Raw genomic sequence first — 15,896 nt, forward strand, 5'->3', positions numbered from 1 at the left:
CATAGGATTATTGTAGCAGACAAGAAGCTCAGAAAATGGCTGGCATTTCTCAACACTAAAGCTCGTCTGCCTGGATCATGGACCCAGACCCACTTAAGGTCTGGAGCGAGCACTTAGGAGTTCGGTCCGTCTGTCCTACCAGCAAATCAACGTTCCAGCCTGGCGATCCGGCGGCTTCCCGGCTCGTCGAGGTTCTGAGACGATGTGAATAAGGGTTAGCGGCTGGGTTGCCTCTGCGACGGGGAGCATTCAGGCTGTACTTTGAGATTCTAATAGCTTTGATAATGACTGGCCCGGGATGTGATCACAGAATAATTTTTTAAAAGTATAATTCGATAGTTTCCTTATTTTCATCATCTTCCTATAAGCCCAGGCTGCTCAGCTTGGATATAAGAAAGGTTAATGATTGTAAGACCCACCGCAAATCAGCCTGGATATTCGCGAAGGGTGCATATTTAGAACTTCAGTATTAATTCTCTTAATAATCCTTATTTCTTGAATTCTACTATTCGCGATACCTTGTCCCCTATATTTAAGTACATTACACTCTATCACACTACTCGCAAACGCCAAGGCCAAGGACCGTATAATAATAAAGAGCTTGTTTAATTTAATTATTTACTAAAAGTCTAGTATTAAGTTTCCAGAATAAACGTATTTCTGTTTAAGGTTTCATGGATTTGGCTCTTACTATCTAGTGTCATTATATTAATTACTTCCAGATTGTTAAGCGTCGCAGGTTTTATGGTAGTGGTCGGATAATGCGGGAACTATGTTATATATAATGTTGAAATTGTTGACATCGTGTTTTGTAAAAACACTGTAGAATCTACATAAACAAAGAAGTATAATTTCTTATTTCACATAACTTAAGAAGACTTACCAACAGGTTACACCCCAACGCTAGTAATAAAGGGGACTACCTGTACAACCTGAAATGTGAAAGCGTGGTTTACGTGAATAGTCCACCTTGCCACTTTGAGCTGGAAAAGATGAAGCTTACCCCTTCACCCATATTGTCAATGTCGACAGTTGTACTGTGGCATAAGTCAGAACAATTTTGGTGAGCTTAGATCCGGCAGAATGCAAAAATACAAGGCAAAGTAGATTAAGAATGTATCATTGCTCGATGCAGTCATGCGGTGGACCATGCTCCGTACATTATCTCATTTACTTTTGGGAGCAGAACCAACCATACGTATAGGCATTTCAAGTGGTGCAGGCAATTCAGTCTCCCACCGATCGCCGTGACAGAGGAGATACTGGCGATAGACCCCCCGGACTAGGCCCGCGATCAGGCCCAGACACCGGCCCTTCTCTCGCCATCAGTGACATATCGATTGTATCCGTGGACTCGCCCTCTGAATCTGCAGTAGCTCGCTCCGGCCGAACCAAGATGCTCTTCTTACCTAGAAAACAGCACCCCAGGGCAAGCAGAATAGTGGCAATCGACACACCAAATGCAATGCCAATCTCCGCGCCAAACGGCAGAGACGTCGAGTGTGAGATATCACTAACCGGTGCACTAGTGATAAGCAGAAATCGCGGCTGCGTTGGCTGGACGACGATTGGACCTGTAGCGGTCGCCGCGCTACAGGAAGAGTCGTACTCTAAGTAAGTCCCTGTTGTTGTTGTCAACGGGGTGCGCGCGACACAACTTCCTGGATCTAGCCCGCAGGCAAAACCACTGTAGCTTGATTGTCAGAACTTATTGGGATATGGGTTTTGCTTTAGCGCGCACCTTGGACAGCAGCCGTATGCCGTCTCCCCGTATTGCAGTAGCCGCCACAAAGGCCACTGTGTTGGATCGCGAAGCTCGGGCGTTATCTCCGCTGCACGTGTGAGCTCACACGCGGTTGTGAAGCCCTCGGGGCAGGCGTTGGCTGGGGAGTAGACGGCGGCGTGGTCGGTTACGGCGATGGTGGTGGCGGTTGTGGGTGTAGGCGGAGGAGTGAAATGGAAGCAGCTGGGATTCTCGATCAGGGTGGTGCGGGTGCCAGAGTAGAGCGAGCATGTCCGTCCGTAGATGAAAGCCGCATCGGTTTCATCGTTTCCATCCCTTACGAGTTGGAAGCAGTCAGGCGGCGGAGTGAAGGTGGTGGGCAGCGGGCCACGATTGTCGCGGGTATATTGCGCGTAGAAGCTGGTGAGAGCGGTGGTGGTAGTCATTTTGATGGGGGAATTAGACAAGACGGCGGAATCACGGAGAGATATAGCCCTCCATCTCCTATTGCCCAAGGAGGCTGAGTTTACACCGTAATCTGGGGGGGTACACTCTGATACTCCCAAACAGGCTTAGCCCGCGGCTCGAGCCGCCCGAAGCCGCAGGGTCCCGCCGATCCCTGCCTATTTTTTTCTTATTTCTGCCCAGTTTTCCTCAATTTACAGCACGTAGATAGAGTGAAGACGGGTTGGCAGTGAAGGTACAGCCATGTAGTTGAACACTGCATATGAAATGTGGTACAGTGCGACTCTTACAGATTACAACATTACATACAAGGCCCCCGGCCGTAGCATGTTTCAGCTCGCTCAGCCTTGTCACTCTGCAGTGCTCCGCCACAATCAGCACGACGATCGCACAATATACTGGGCGGATGGAATGATGGGATAATATTAAATTCCAAACCTCGCATTCTGCGAGTCTTAACTTTCCACTGCAATTCAGTATGGCCATAGAGGCCGATTTCAGACGCCTGCCCGTGGCCCCAATCCAAGAAGACGACGGGTCCAGCTCGCAAAAGCCAGTCCCCCCTTCTTCCCGCAAGGATTCCTCATGGATACTGACCTGGTCCATCGAAACCGTGGCAACTTTCTTCGCCCTCAGCTCATTTTCAGTTCTCGTGGTCGTCCTGAAGCACTACGACGGCATCTCCCCCACCGCCTGGCCCATTGGCGTCCTGACACTCAACGGTCTGGTGGCTGTTCTTTCGACCATCACACGCGCCGCACTGCTTGCCCTTGTATCGACCTCGCTGAGCCAGGGGAAATGGATCCAGTACGCAAAACCCCGCGGCCGCCGGCTGGTAGAGTTCGATCTCTACGACCAGGCCTCGCGCAGCGTCTGGGGAAGCCTCCTGTATCTCTGCCGAACGCGCGGGATCCACGTGGCCACGTTTGGGGCTGTTCTCACCATACTAACACTGGCGTTTGACGTATTCGCGCAGCAGGTCATTTCGTTCGAGACGAGCCCTGCCTTGATCAATGTTACTGCGGAGCAGCAGTTATCGACTGTACCCCGCGCCGAAGTCTTTACTGGTAGTACGGAGTTTGAGGATGCGCAGGTGATCAACCCAGGCCTGCCCATGGAAGCGGCCTGGTTTGCGGGCCTGTTTAGTTTCAATGCTACAGAGCTGCAGCCGACGTGTCCGACGGGGAACTGCACTTGGCCGGTGGTTAGTTCTCTGGCTGTGTGTGGCGAGTGCGCGGATGTGTCCTCGGACCTCAGCTACAGCGAAGACCCGACGGCCATGCCGTTTCAGGAGTTTAACTTTTCTTTGCCTGATGGGAACCAATTGGTCAATAGATTGGTTCCTACCACGATCTATCGACTCAATGCGTCGCTCGCGAACACCAGTTATCCGGGTTTACGTTACAAATCGATCGAGCAGGACAGGGAAAACGGGTACATGATGCTGGCACACTTTGAAGTCATCAGCCAGAGAGATAGAGTCAACCACGCTGCGACATGGGGGCTCGAAGAGACGGCAGCGCACGAGTGTGCCCTGTGGTTCTGCATCCAAGCCTACGACGTCTCCGTGACGAACGGCAACCTCAACCAAACGACGGTCAATCAATGGAGCCAGGTAGACCCACGCTCAGTCACGGACGATAATTCCGGCGGCGGAAGTTACTTCGGGAGCGACTTTCTGAACTTCACGATGCCGCCGGCCGAGTTCAACGTCCCCGAGGGAACGAACTGGGCTGTGGGCGCGCATACAGCGCATGACGTGAAGGCCTATATTGATAGTTTCTTTCCGATGGAGATTATGCATTTAGATGGGAACGGCCATACCAGCATGGCGGATGCGATGTGGGCCAGCACGGGGCGCATGGATGAGTATATCAGCGACCTGGCGCGCATCATGACACAGGCTGTTCGCATTAGCTCGCTCACTTCGCCTCTGGGGGATGTCTATTACCAGGGGACTGCGAGTAAGGATGAGACGTGTGTACGTGTACGCTGGGGCTGGCTAGCCTTCCCGGCTGCTATGGTGGTTGGATCTTGCTTGTTGCTTCTGGTGACGGTGTGGCGCACCGAGCGGAGCACAGTTGGCGCGTGGAAAGCGAGTGCCCTTGCACTGCTGTTTACGAGGATGGGGGAGGGATTGCAGGAAGCAGCTAAGGGTGGAATGAGCCATGAGACAGAATCGCTGGAGAGCAAGGTGGGAAATGAGCGTGTTCGGTTGTCGTCCGTAGATGGTGCATGGCGGTTGGATTAGATACCATGGTTAATGTTGATGGGTTTCAGTATTGAACCGACGAGATATATAGAGTAATAGTAACTTGATATCCACAATTAACTGTACTTGGAGCAAATAAAAGTGACCGCTTTTTTCATTCCCATTTCAGCGGCTGAATATCTGGCCCTGATGTTGCCTTGGACTATCCTGGCAATTCAGCATGATGACCAGCCTGGACCTGCGAAGAATCTGGCAGCTCCATGGCATTCCCAGTCTCTGATTCAGGACGATATGGCTGATAGACAGGGTTCGCAGTGGTCCCAGCCGGCAACTCCGCAGCAAAACTCCGCCTCTGGTCCTGCCCATACTGCGAGTTTACATGCGATGAAACCGATCCCACCTGTGAATGCGCCCTCGGAGAGCCCGGCATCTGATACGACGAGGACCTCCGCGACGACATATCCCCAAAGCCCGATTGCAGCGGCGATATAGCAGCCGCACTGCTTCGATCTGCCGGATTAAACGTCCTCAACCTGCCATCCTCCGTCGTGCTCGCCTGCAAAACACCCGCATCAACCAGCTCAGCCTTCTTCACGAACCGCTCAATAAGCGCCTTGCCCGCGGCCTTTTGCTGGCCCTTCACCAGCGACATAAGCGTGATATTACACTCGAGCTCGGTGTCCACGCATAGCAACAGCGCCTTCCCCTCCTGACCTGGAGCATATTCAATCCGGTATCGATTCCGCAAATCAATACCCAAAGGCGCATAGACATGCGTCGCTAACCCCCATGCCTCGTCGTGGAAACACCCCTTGAAGCTGATCTTCCCGGACCCGATCTTGCCCATCCCCGGGACGTACTGCACGCGCTCGGTGATCTCGTACCAGGTGGAGTAGAACTCGTCTGCGGGAGCACTGCGCGGTGCTTTGACGGGGTGGTGCTCCAGGACTAGAGGACTCAGGGTGATGATTTCGCTGTGGCTGTGGAGGATGTCGATCGCCAGTTGGCGCGGGACGGACGGGGGGATGGGGGTTGTGGTTGTGTAGACTTCTTTTTTGCGCAGCATCCTGCCTTACGTCGTTCTAACTGAGGGTGTGGTAATTTGGTATTGTATGTACGGAGTAGGATAGTTATATGCAGCCTTGCGTGAATGCAGGGGTGGTGTGAATATGCCCCTCGTGTTCAACGCGTTAGGCTGCAACGCCAATGCTTATTTGAGGAATTAAGATCTTACTAGCTGGATTGGGTCTAGGACTGGCTATTATTAGTTCTTCAGCGGCGAACCTTGGTTGGGAGGCGGAGGTTACCCAATCCTGCTGTTTCTGGGTGAGGGTTGGTATTAACCCCAATGCTTGAGGTCGAGCTTTTTGTATGACATTGTAGGACAACGTGTATGATAAGAATCATAACGGAATATTGCGATAAAGAACTCATCACAGCCATCCTGTAATTCTAACTCCACCTCCACCAGATTCCAAGTCAACATTGACTTGTAGCCCTCACTGAATGGGACTAACATGAATGCGATCCAGGTTTTGGTATGTAACATTAACATACCCAAGCTGATGCGGCGCATCGCCAACAAACCATTGTCTCGCACTATCATCCCCTCGCAGAATCCACTGCAGCATCTTTCTCCCGGTAACCCCCGGGATGCCAGCATACGGGACATCAAATGCTTCACTATGGCCAAGCGTGTGACTTCCCTTCCACGCAGCCGTCGTATACGGGAGGAATCCATAGTCCCGTTCTCCCTGTAAATACCTTGTCAGTTTTGCCATAATGACATTGAAATGAGAGGAGATATACATTCGGATACGCAACATCCCCCGGTCCTCCAAGGATATAGAATATCGGCTTCGTGATACTTCCCGCAACCTCCTTACTAGCATTCGCAGCCAACTGCCCACTATTGAATATACCAAGGTGACTAACGCGGTCATCATGCGCACCGGCAGAATAAGCCTCTAAGCCACCGCAACTCTGGCCCCAGACGCCGATGCGGGTGTGGTCGATATGCTGCCAGGCACCTTTCCCGGCGTTTGCAAACACCCAGTCAATGGCGTCGGCGAGTGCCTCGGGGTCCTGGTCTGTGGCGACGGAGCTGGCGTCGGAGTCAGAGTCTGCGTAGGCTTCTGGGTCGGTGAATGCGGCGCCCGTTGCGATTGCGAGTGCGCCCCAGGATGTGACTTCGCCGAGGAAGTTGCGGAATTTAAGGCCGTCTATGTAATTAGTATTATTTAGCTCTATGGTTTATGGACATGGTAAAAGAGAAGTAGTGGCGTACTAAATATAGTTATGGTTAGCAATGTGCAGTGGTCAAAGAAAGAACATACATACCATGGTTCGCAACCCCCATTACCCCAGATAATAACGGGAAGTTTCAAATCGGAGCCAAAGTCTTCAAGACTAGACTGCAGTGGTTGGTAGAATGTGTGGTTTGGAAGCGATTCAACTTCGAAATAGTACTATCGTTGTGTAAGCCACGCCTAGGTGGACGACGTAGGACGTACTGATTTGTAAGGGCCGGAACCTCCGTACTACCATTTTATTAGAGAGGCCATATAATTATGAGGAGTATAAGAGACTTACCGTCGAGCCATGGTCGGTTGCGACTGCACACGCGGCGAGTGCCAGAGTGAGGACGGTCTTCATGGCCGCCAATATAGGTAATAAGAAGTGGAAATCAATGTTCAAAACAGCTACTGTTAATGTTCCGAAAAAGCTTTCGTTAAATATCCTTACGCCGTCTCCTTTAATATAACCCCCGTATATTTGGGGTAATTGCGCCGGTGTCTACGGAGTACAGGCCCATGTGGGCAGGAATGATGCAGATAGATGGACAACAACAAGTCCACAACCCCTGCAGCGGATAAGCGATGTGCAGTCCCCATAAGCCAGCCCGGGTATTCGCATTTCCGATCCCTGGACTGGGGCGTTCCCCGTAGAAAATGGAGGATATACTAGGTGTCCCCATTCGTGTCCCCATGTGGCCCCACGTGTCCCCATCTACGGACTCCAGGGGCTCTCCACTACGGAAAATCCGAGCCAGAAGTGGATATACTTATTATAACAAGCACGGGGTGTGGGCTTGTTGAATCATGAAGCTCTATGGATACAAGTTTTCTTCAGCCTCTGGGGGTGGTGGGGAGCTTTGGCTCCGCATGGTGGGTGGCGTAACCCAGGGTATACTGGCCGTTATTTATATGACCTTAGTTGAATGAATTGTCAGTGATATTGTTGAAGAAGAGCAAAAGTACAACCGAGGTAGGTAGATACTACGAAGTATGGCAAATGCCGATATTTCCGCCGGGGCAGACACTAAGTCTGACTTCCTACGCACAACCCTGAGCCGTGATATACCTGTATCAGAAGACCAGAGCAGGGATATCATTCACTAAATCTAGCTCAACCAGCCATTGTGGGTCCATTTCACCTGAGTTGAGTTAGCCCAGAACAGAGATAGGAAAAGAAGCAGTCTTACGTATGAAGGGTTAATCTTTTTCAGATCAGGGACACCCAAGTTGCCCGCATCAATGGCAATCTCATGCTTCAGCAGTTGAATGGCATGCTTCACGCCCTCAACACCATAAGCATTCGCAAACATAAACGGCCGACCTAGCCCAACAGCCTTGACACCCAGCGCAAGCAGCTTCAGCACGTCCGCGCCATACCGAATACCGCCATCAGCATAGATCTCAATCTGGTTGAACAGATCAGGGTCTTCCTCGTAAACCTCCAGCGCAACCTCCAACGACGACGGAGAGCTATCAAGCTGGCGACCACCGTGGTTGGAAAGTATCACAGCGGGAACCTTGTGCTTCACCGCAAGCTTGACATCTTCAACACTCTGGATCCCTTTCAGCACAATAGGGAGGTCCGTCATCCCCCGGAGTTTTTCGTAGTATCCCCACGTCTGAAACGTATAATCCCAGTCCTGCGATCCCACACCAAACCGGTCCGCACGGTGTCGATTCCCATCTGCAGCTGAATCCGCCGTAAACACAATAGCCTTCGACCCCAGCTCCTTCGCCTTATCAAAGATCTCCTGCGTCGCCGTATCATTACTATCCAGATAAACCTGCTGAAACAGCACCTGCTCGGAGGAGTTATTCTGCGGCTTCGCAGCCGCAATCTCATCCATACTCAGCGTCGCATACAGCGCCGGGATATAAAGGATATTCTCAACCGCGGCAGCTTTAACAAAATTCGCTTCGGCGTCTTCATGCGCCAGCCCCGCGCTCGCACAAGGGCTGATATAAAAGGGCGCGGAGAAGTTGTGGCCCAGGATACTGGTGGACAGGGAGGACTCGATGTTTGTGATATCGACCATCACGCGCGGCCGGAATCGGAACCGCCCGAAGACTTCGAGATTATTCCTGTAGGACCATTCGCCGGCGGCGCCGTTGCGGTAGTATGTGTAGGATGAGGCGTTCAGGTAGCGTCTCGCGGCCCAGTCGAAGTCCGGCAGGCCTAACATGTTCTGGAGACCTGGAAGAGTTCCGGCTGGGGTGTCGCCGAGGACTTGGTCGATGCTGTAGCATGGTTTGTTAGTCTAGATTCTAGAATGATGTGTAATATCTGGGGAGATGGAGTGAGCTACGCAGTATCAGGCTCATTGAGAAAAGGCCTGGTCGCAAATGCGACGGGAAGTAGGGAGAAGAAAGCAAGCGAGGAACGCATTGTAGTGTTTGCAGTGTAGGAGTAAGAATGCCCGTCAGCTCATCTCCGCGATGGAGATACCGGCTCACATATATGTTGTAGCCTGGTAAGTAATACAGGCAACGCTGCTTGATAATGATGACCAAGATCACGCATCATGGCGAGCCAGCCCATGAGTGGCGCTGGATCTGCAGGCACAAGACTCTCGAAGCCACTTTGAAACGGCCGGCCATGCACCGTCCAAGACCCCGGCATTCTTGTGTGGTCCTAGTTTTGAATGAGGCGCAAGGATGCTGACTCGATTAGGGCACCGGCCAAGACCCGATGTCGGACAAATGCCGCGCAATGACGGCGCTTGGCAGAGGATCTGGCTGTCTGGGAATTCCGCCCCCTGCACATGGAGAATGCAGAGCATTGGCATAATTAGTCTCTGCCGCTCTGCAGGTGCGCGGGTGGTGCGGATATCACCGGCTGTGGCAGACTAAGGAATGTCTACTAACGTTAAAACCTATGGATGTCTCGGTTAATTTCCGACAAACCGTGGAAGGGATTGTCGAGATCTAGTTGTCCCCGAGATCTGCGACGTTTCAGAGTTTGTCAGAGGGTTTCGATGCCGATCTGACGATGGTGGAGGATGCTGAGAAGAGCATGAGAGCTTAATATGTCTCTGAGCTGCAGGCTTATGGCCAGTGGATGTATAGAAGCATACTGGAGGCGTATGCAGGCTATCAACCTGTAATTTAGGTTGAAATGATTGAGGGCCTGTTGATATCCATGGTTTTGAAGGATCATATCGGAGATTGGCCGTGTTATAACTGGCGTTTATTGGCTACGCAATCAACTCATGTTTAGGATGGCGTTGAAGGATGTATGCTTTCTTATCTGTATACGCCAGCAGGGTCGGTCTGTCCGGGCTCTGGCGGAAGTTTGCATATATCGCGTGCGACTTGGGCCAGTCTTCTGTGACCAGGATCTGGCGGATGGATTGCTGGTCGGAGACTGCGACCATACCTGGTGCCAGGGCCACGATCGGGCCGTATTGTCTGTGCAGGCTTGCCATTTTCTCGTGGCTGCGGCCTTTGGTTATGGCCAGAACGAGAGGCCATTCTGAGAGCTTATTGGAGATGGGACCGGGAATACGTCGGATGGGAGAGGCGGCGGCATAGATTATCTACTACGTCAATATAATGAGGCTATACAGACCAGAGGCCTCAAGCACTCACCTTCCATAGACGAGGAAGGACAAACCACAGAACCGCTGCCGTCGCAGCGATGCGCAGTAATTCCTCAGTCAGGAGTGTCATCGTGTTTGTCGTCATTACGACTGGTGGATTGCGTGGGCTGGCAGTCAATTATGTGTGGCTGTTAGGGCTGCAACAAACCCCCCGAATACACCGAACACGCCGGACTCTTCTTTTTCTCGCGGCCACCATCTCTCTAAACTCTCGTCATCACTACCATATTCTTGCTATGGCAGACCTTCAGAAGCCCAAGCCGCACAAGAAGGGCTGGCGGTTCGTGGTCATCTTCTGCGCTCTCTGCATGACTGCATTCTTGTCTGCCCTGGACACCTCCATCATCTCGACTGCCCTGCCCACGATCGCAGCAGACTTGAACTCGGAGACCCTCTATGTCTGGACCATCAGCTCATACCTGCTCGTGTCCACCGCCGTGCAGCCGCTCTTCGGTCAGGCAGCCAACATCTTTGGCCGACGCAGCCTGACTCTGCTCTCGGTGATGCTCTTCCTGTTGGGCAGTGGCATTGCAGGCGGTGCTTTCAGTACCTCGTTCTTGCTAACCTTCCTCCACGACATACTCCTCTACTGCGCCTGCTACTTCCTCGCCGTCTACTTCCAAGCCGTGCTCAACGCCTCGCTAACCCGCTCAGGCATCATGCTCTTCCCCATCGCAACCACCACCGCCCCCTTCGGCGTCGTCGCCGGCATCCTCATCACAGCATCAGGCCACTACCGCGTCTTCCACTTCGCCGGGTTCGCCCTCATGGCTATCGCCTGCGGACTCTTCACTCTCCTCGACGCATCCTCTTCCACAGGATCCTGGGTCGGGTTCCAGATCCTCTTCGGCACGGGCGCGGGCTTCATCTTCACATCCACCCTACCTGCCATATTGGCTGCACTGCCCGAATCCGAGGTCGCGACTGCAACAGCAACATGGGCCTTCCTGCGCAGCTTCGGCTCGATCTGGGGGACGGCAATCCCGTCTGCGGTGTTTAATTCGAGCGTCAACCCGCTCCTGTATACGGTTCCGGACGAGGCGGCTAGAGCGTGGTTGAAGGACGGCGGGGCATATCAGCATGCTGCGAGGGAGTTTCTACGTACTGTTCGGGATACGCCGGTCTGGCCGGGTGTTTTGAATGTCTACATTGACGCTCTACGAGTGGTGTGGTATGTGTCGATTGCGTTTGCGGGGATTGGGGTGCCGCTGGCCTTTTTTATCAAGGGATTGCATTTGCGCGAGGAGGTTAATACGGAGTTTGGGATGGAGATTGATCAGACGCATACCGAGACTCATACTGGTCAGACTGAGACTCTCAGCGAGACGGCGAGCAAGGCTTAGGAATGCAGACGATATCTGGACAGGATCCACTGATCAACCTGGTCTTCGTCTAATTTCCTTATATAGATTAGACTGACGGAGTACACTAATATAATAGACTAATATTAGTTGTTATTAGTGCTGACGATTCGGCGCATTTCGGCGCATTCTGGCCACAAATATCTCTTGTCCTCCTCTGTCAACCCTAACTCTCATCCTCTCATCCTCATACTATCCATACCATCCATACCTCCATACCTCCAGACCACCCGCCACCACCATGGCATCCGGCCTGTTCTTCGATCCAATCAAGCTGCTGCGCATCGCCCCCCTCGTCACCACGACATCCTCGCTGATGTACGCCTGGGACGAGCACTGGTTCCTGTCTGGCTTCCTGCACACCCACGCCGACCCCTCCACCGACGCCAACTACAAAGCCCACAGCAACGCCCTGCTGCCTCGCTATTTCCGCCGATTCTTCGAGCAGGGCATCTGGATCATCGCCTCCCTCAACTGCGCCACCCTGGCCTCCTCCATCACCAACCTGCTCATCGACCGCCCGCTCACCAGCTCCTCCACCCGCTGGTACGGCGCCGGGCTGGCCTTCACCGTGGCCCATTTCCTGTTCGTCCCGCTCATTGCGTATCCCATTCGCGACATCGTCGAGGACCGCGCGCAGGGCGAGAGCTCGCGCGATCTGAAACGCTGGATCGATATCCACCGCATTCGCGTCATTGTTGCGGATTTGCCCGGCTGGTTGAGTTTCTTTGGGGCTGTGTTGACGACTCTGGAGCTGTAGCTTCCGGTGCATATCACTAGCTTGCTTTATTGGTATATGGGAGTCTGTAATAACCCACCGAATACAGCTTATTTCCGCCCCTTGTAGTCGGTCCAGACCTCAGTACGGAATGATAATAATGTATCACCTCCGTAGTCCACCCGTAGTTGATCCAGTGCAATGGCAATCTCCACTGTCGAAAATGACGTCCCCATGCAGGGCTCTGGCTTCTACAACGCCAACTCGGCCCTGCAGGCTGCTGCCATGCACGAAACACTTCCCTTGCTTGACTATCCACGTTCCTCCGGCCGACGGTCCATTCACTGCGGTCGAGTATGGCTGCGCGCAGGGAGCAAACTCGTTTGTCCCCTGAATATCGGTACACCACCATCTGTCTAATACTTTTGCAGTATTCTCCCGTTCCAGGGTATTCTGAAAGCCTGGCACAGACATAAAAAGAAAGTCCTTCAGTCCAGTTTATTTCCATTCAACAACATCTTCACGGCCTGCTTCACTGGTCGACATAGTCAGACTGGCCACAAACAGCACCACCAAGAAGCCCTCCTCACCTTCTCAGACCGCGAATCCAACGACTTCAACACCCTCATCCAAACCGTCTCCCAAACGACCTGGCTCCCAGACACAAAACTCCCTCCGCCCATCTTCACAGCCATAGCCCCAGGTACCTTCTACAGCTGTCTCGTCCCAGCAAACACCGTCTCAGCCGGCTTCTCCCCAGCAACTCTGCACCACCTGCAGCGTCTCTCCCCACCATCCGATATCCCTTCACCACCGCCATCTCCAGAGTCAGACCCAAACCCAAACCCCGCCGATCCCAAACCTGAAAAACCAGAAATCAACGTCGTCGAATCTCAGGCAAAATCCCAAGCCCACGCCGAGCTAACCACCTTCCTCACCCACCGCGCAACCGAGTTCTGGCCCGGCGGAACCCTCGTCGTCTCCCTCGTCAGTCGTGCTTCAACGGGCGTGCCCAACTAATAGCACCAAGCACTATGACCCCGAAATCCGCCGACTGGTATTTATTTAATTACTTTACTGCTGCGCCCCTTAAATCCTGGCCTTTGCAAGGGCGAGGCTGAACCGGACAAGCTGGCCCGCAAGCAATTTGACATGGGCCCACCCACTTCTTCTAGAAAAGGGCAAGCTGAGCTGGCATTCCCGGTAGGCAGGTGAAAGACGGCAGGAACTGCCGGTTTTGCCATGGACTAAGATAGATGGTTGTTCTTGTTCTGGCACCTCGCAAGGTGTAGAGAAACTGCCGGATTTCCGAGCGTAGTGGTGCGATTTCTCCTAGAGGTAGCCTTTCTCTAATCTTCAATCTAATGGGCGTACAGAAAAAGTAATCTTAAGTATTTCATCGACAACAGATATTATAATATGTTTCTCCGAGGCAATATTGTACACAAATATCTATAATCACTAAGAATTCTCGAGTGCGCTGAGAGCGTCATCAATTGAAATAACCTTGATGCCCATTTTCGGGAACAGCACGTCAAACATCACTTTAGAAAAGGCAGGGGTATGATCAACTGGCAGATCCAGCACATTATCCCTGATAACGTAGATATCGTAGTCGAGGTCGAATAAGCGGTAGATAGTGGACATTATGACGCCGGAGAGAGTCAGGCCGGACTATAAACAATATATCAGTAAATATACTTACTGTACTATCCACCAGGAGTGCGAAGGAAGGTAGTACAATAATAACTGTCTTGATACCACGCGCTTTCAGGATCTGCTCCAGTGGATTCCCCACGGTAGCGCACCACCTTGTCTTCGAAAGGACAACATCTTCTTCATCGATATTAAACTGTTCAAATATCTGCACCTCCGGCGAACCGTGTCTGAACTCGCCATACGGAGCAATCAAGTTTGCAAATGGCGTATCGAGCTGCACCTCAGGCTGTCCGGCGTTGAAGGAAAGAGTTGTAAACAGGGTAAGCGGACGGGGTGATTTTTGATGCACCGCATCGTTCCACCTGCAGCAGTTTGTGATCAGGGCTTGTCCTTCTGGAGTGTCTTTTGCTGCATTGATCAAGACTGTCATCCAGTCGAGATTGAGCACCGCATAGTTTGGCCCGAAGGTTAGGGGGGCCGTCGCAGATGCCATGACGGTATAAAGTAAGAAGATAGAAGTGAATGAGTAGAAATAAAGAATAGAGAAAGCCAGATAAATATGACACTACCAGCATTACGAGTTATAAGGCCAGTGGTGTCGGGATTCCGATTAGGTGTCGGAATTCCAAGCGGCAGTTTTGACTGACGCCACACATTGGTATATAAACCTGTTCAGCCCATCCATAAGTAGCCCTAGTTTATTCGAATCTCTTCATACCATTCAGTTTGACCAACTGATCATGCATTCTGAAAATAATAACACATCAGACGCACCGTACAGCATATTCGACAGACGACAAAAGTGGCTAATAATCATAATAGCTTCAACTGCAGCCACCTGTGAGTCTTCTCCTACAGCTAGGCTTACTGTATCTAACATCAGAGCAGTCTCCGGGTTCGCATCCAACATCTATTTCCCAGCGATACCCACCATTGCAAATGATCTCGGTGTCTCCCTCGAACTCGTCAACCTCTCTGTCACAACTTATCTAATCTTCCAGGGCCTAGCACCCAGTCTCTGGGGCCCAATATCCGACGTAAAGGGCCGCCGCATAGCATACATCTGCACATTTATTGTTTTTTTCTGCGCGTGCATCGGCCTTGCCGAAACGAAAAACTATGCAACACTGGTCATTGTACGGTCAAACAACGCGCAACGCAGAAGAGGACTTCCCGCTAGAGAACGCGCGTCTCCGCCTCGTTCCAATCTTCTCCATCCTACAATGCCTTTCTATCATTCTCTTCGGGTGGACGATCCAGTACCCAGACAAAATACACATCGCCGTCCCGATCGTGTCGACATTCATAACCGGCTGGACTGCTGTATCCACGCAGTCGTTGATAATGACGTACCTTGTGGATATATTTCCCGACAGGAGTGCAGCAGCCAGCGCGAGTTTGAACCTTGCACGGTGTCTGTTTGCGGCTGGTGGGACGAGCTTCATCATGCCCATGATCAATGGCGTGGGCGTTGGCGTGGCGTTTACTGTTTGTGCTGCTGTGCAGGTTGTCGCGTTAGTTGGGCCTTTGGTTCAGTGGAAGTTTGCTGCTGGCTGGAGGAGGAAAGAGATGGAGCAGTATGAAACTGCACCAAAGTAGTGGTTAGCCTGATATTCCACGATATTATCATCTGAGTTATAATAATGTCCACTTCTCATTATATCTGCCTGCCGCTGTTGACATGCTCTTTGCACCAACCAGCAACAAACACACGTTTGAATTGAAGAACTAGGAGTATACTAGCCTGAAGTAGGTAGCACCCTATGGAAATGAGTCTAGACTGTTAAAATGCAGTGGGAGGTCTAACCCCGCCTTTCCATCCCGGTTATATGTCCCGCTTAATATTATTGAACTCAGGCATA

The 15,896-nt window shown here is 52.0% G+C and overlaps 10 protein-coding genes across 10 annotated transcripts; 5 read left to right on the forward strand and 5 right to left on the reverse strand.

Moving 5' to 3' along the window:
• Positions 1-806: 806 nt before the first annotated feature.
• ASPSYDRAFT_70417 (uncharacterized protein) lies at positions 807-2,169 on the reverse strand (the record flags this gene model as incomplete). The annotated part of the gene is made up of 2 exons (XM_040850505.1): positions 807-1,687; positions 1,742-2,169. 2 exons carry the CDS (start codon positions 2,167-2,169, stop codon positions 1,228-1,230), a joined length of 888 nt encoding a protein of 295 aa, XP_040700215.1. The 3' UTR covers positions 807-1,227.
• A 497-nt stretch (positions 2,170-2,666) lies between these two features.
• On the forward strand, positions 2,667-4,439 carry ASPSYDRAFT_91670 (DUF3176 domain-containing protein; the record flags this gene model as incomplete). Its single annotated transcript, XM_040852527.1, has 1 exon — positions 2,667-4,439. One exon carries the CDS (start codon positions 2,667-2,669, stop codon positions 4,437-4,439), a length of 1,773 nt encoding a protein of 590 aa, XP_040700216.1.
• A 163-nt stretch (positions 4,440-4,602) lies between these two features.
• ASPSYDRAFT_156492 (uncharacterized protein) lies at positions 4,603-5,466 on the reverse strand (the record flags this gene model as incomplete). The annotated part of the gene is made up of 1 exon (XM_040842557.1): positions 4,603-5,466. One exon carries the CDS (start codon positions 5,464-5,466, stop codon positions 4,603-4,605), a length of 864 nt encoding a protein of 287 aa, XP_040700217.1.
• Positions 5,467-5,899: 433 nt separating this feature from the next.
• On the reverse strand, positions 5,900-6,850 carry ASPSYDRAFT_156785 (uncharacterized protein; the record flags this gene model as incomplete). The annotated part of the gene is made up of 3 exons (XM_040842592.1): positions 5,900-6,154; positions 6,210-6,622; positions 6,733-6,850. Coding segments are annotated over 3 exons (786 nt in total), but the record flags the coding sequence as incomplete, so codon positions are not given.
• Positions 6,851-7,629: 779 nt separating this feature from the next.
• Positions 7,630-9,100, reverse strand: ASPSYDRAFT_182004 (uncharacterized protein). The gene is made up of 3 exons (XM_040843509.1): positions 9,004-9,100; positions 7,885-8,935; positions 7,630-7,836 (listed from the first exon to the last, which is right to left on the reverse strand). The coding sequence occupies exons 1-3, from the start codon at positions 9,081-9,083 to the stop codon at positions 7,804-7,806; spliced, it is 1,164 nt and encodes a 387-aa protein (XP_040700219.1). The 5' UTR covers positions 9,084-9,100; the 3' UTR covers positions 7,630-7,803.
• Positions 9,101-10,532: 1,432 nt separating this feature from the next.
• Positions 10,533-11,639, forward strand: ASPSYDRAFT_59730 (uncharacterized protein; the record flags this gene model as incomplete). The annotated part of the gene is made up of 1 exon (XM_040849744.1): positions 10,533-11,639. One exon carries the CDS (start codon positions 10,533-10,535, stop codon positions 11,637-11,639), a length of 1,107 nt encoding a protein of 368 aa, XP_040700220.1.
• A 189-nt stretch (positions 11,640-11,828) lies between these two features.
• On the forward strand, positions 11,829-12,528 carry ASPSYDRAFT_47708 (uncharacterized protein). The gene has a single exon (XM_040847489.1). It carries the CDS (start codon positions 11,899-11,901, stop codon positions 12,415-12,417), a length of 519 nt encoding a protein of 172 aa, XP_040700221.1. The 5' UTR covers positions 11,829-11,898; the 3' UTR covers positions 12,418-12,528.
• A 30-nt stretch (positions 12,529-12,558) lies between these two features.
• Positions 12,559-13,741, forward strand: ASPSYDRAFT_1138309 (uncharacterized protein). The gene is made up of 2 exons (XM_040839961.1): positions 12,559-12,756; positions 12,807-13,741. The coding sequence occupies exons 1-2, from the start codon at positions 12,599-12,601 to the stop codon at positions 13,393-13,395; spliced, it is 747 nt and encodes a 248-aa protein (XP_040700222.1). The 5' UTR covers positions 12,559-12,598; the 3' UTR covers positions 13,396-13,741.
• Positions 13,742-13,836: 95 nt separating this feature from the next.
• On the reverse strand, positions 13,837-14,527 carry ASPSYDRAFT_59731 (cysteine hydrolase; the record flags this gene model as incomplete). Its single annotated transcript, XM_040849745.1, has 2 exons — positions 13,837-14,049; positions 14,117-14,527. 2 exons carry the CDS (start codon positions 14,525-14,527, stop codon positions 13,837-13,839), a joined length of 624 nt encoding a protein of 207 aa, XP_040700223.1.
• A 626-nt stretch (positions 14,528-15,153) lies between these two features.
• Positions 15,154-15,633, forward strand: ASPSYDRAFT_156169 (uncharacterized protein; the record flags this gene model as incomplete). Its single annotated transcript, XM_040842533.1, has 1 exon — positions 15,154-15,633. The coding sequence occupies one exon, from the start codon at positions 15,154-15,156 to the stop codon at positions 15,631-15,633; it is 480 nt and encodes a 159-aa protein (XP_040700224.1).
• Positions 15,634-15,896: the final 263 nt, after the last annotated feature.

This window comes from Aspergillus sydowii (assembly GCF_001890705.1).
Source record: "Aspergillus sydowii CBS 593.65 unplaced genomic scaffold ASPSYscaffold_9, whole genome shotgun sequence".
Classification (NCBI taxonomy): domain Eukaryota; kingdom Fungi; phylum Ascomycota; class Eurotiomycetes; order Eurotiales; family Aspergillaceae; genus Aspergillus; species Aspergillus sydowii.

Excerpts from the sequence above, each read along its gene's own strand:
- ASPSYDRAFT_1138309 (XM_040839961.1), top strand. The coding sequence starts at position 12,599 with ATGACGTCCCCATGCAGGGCTCTGGCTTCTACAACGCCAACTCGGCCC. Across the intron at positions 12,757-12,806 it reads TGCGCGCAGGGAGCAAACTC|TATTCTCCCGTTCCAGGGTA; the intron begins GTTTGTCCCCTG and ends ATACTTTTGCAG.
- ASPSYDRAFT_182004 (XM_040843509.1), bottom strand. The coding sequence starts at position 9,083 with ATGCGTTCCTCGCTTGCTTTCTTCTCCCTACTTCCCGTCGCATTTGCG. Across the intron at positions 8,936-9,003 it reads CTCAATGAGCCTGATACTGC|CATCGACCAAGTCCTCGGCG; the intron begins GTAGCTCACTCC and ends ACCATGCTACAG. Across the intron at positions 7,837-7,884 it reads AAAAGATTAACCCTTCATAC|GTGAAATGGACCCACAATGG; the intron begins GTAAGACTGCTT and ends AACTCAACTCAG.
- ASPSYDRAFT_47708 (XM_040847489.1), top strand. The coding sequence starts at position 11,899 with ATGGCATCCGGCCTGTTCTTCGATCCAATCAAGCTGCTGCGCATCGCC.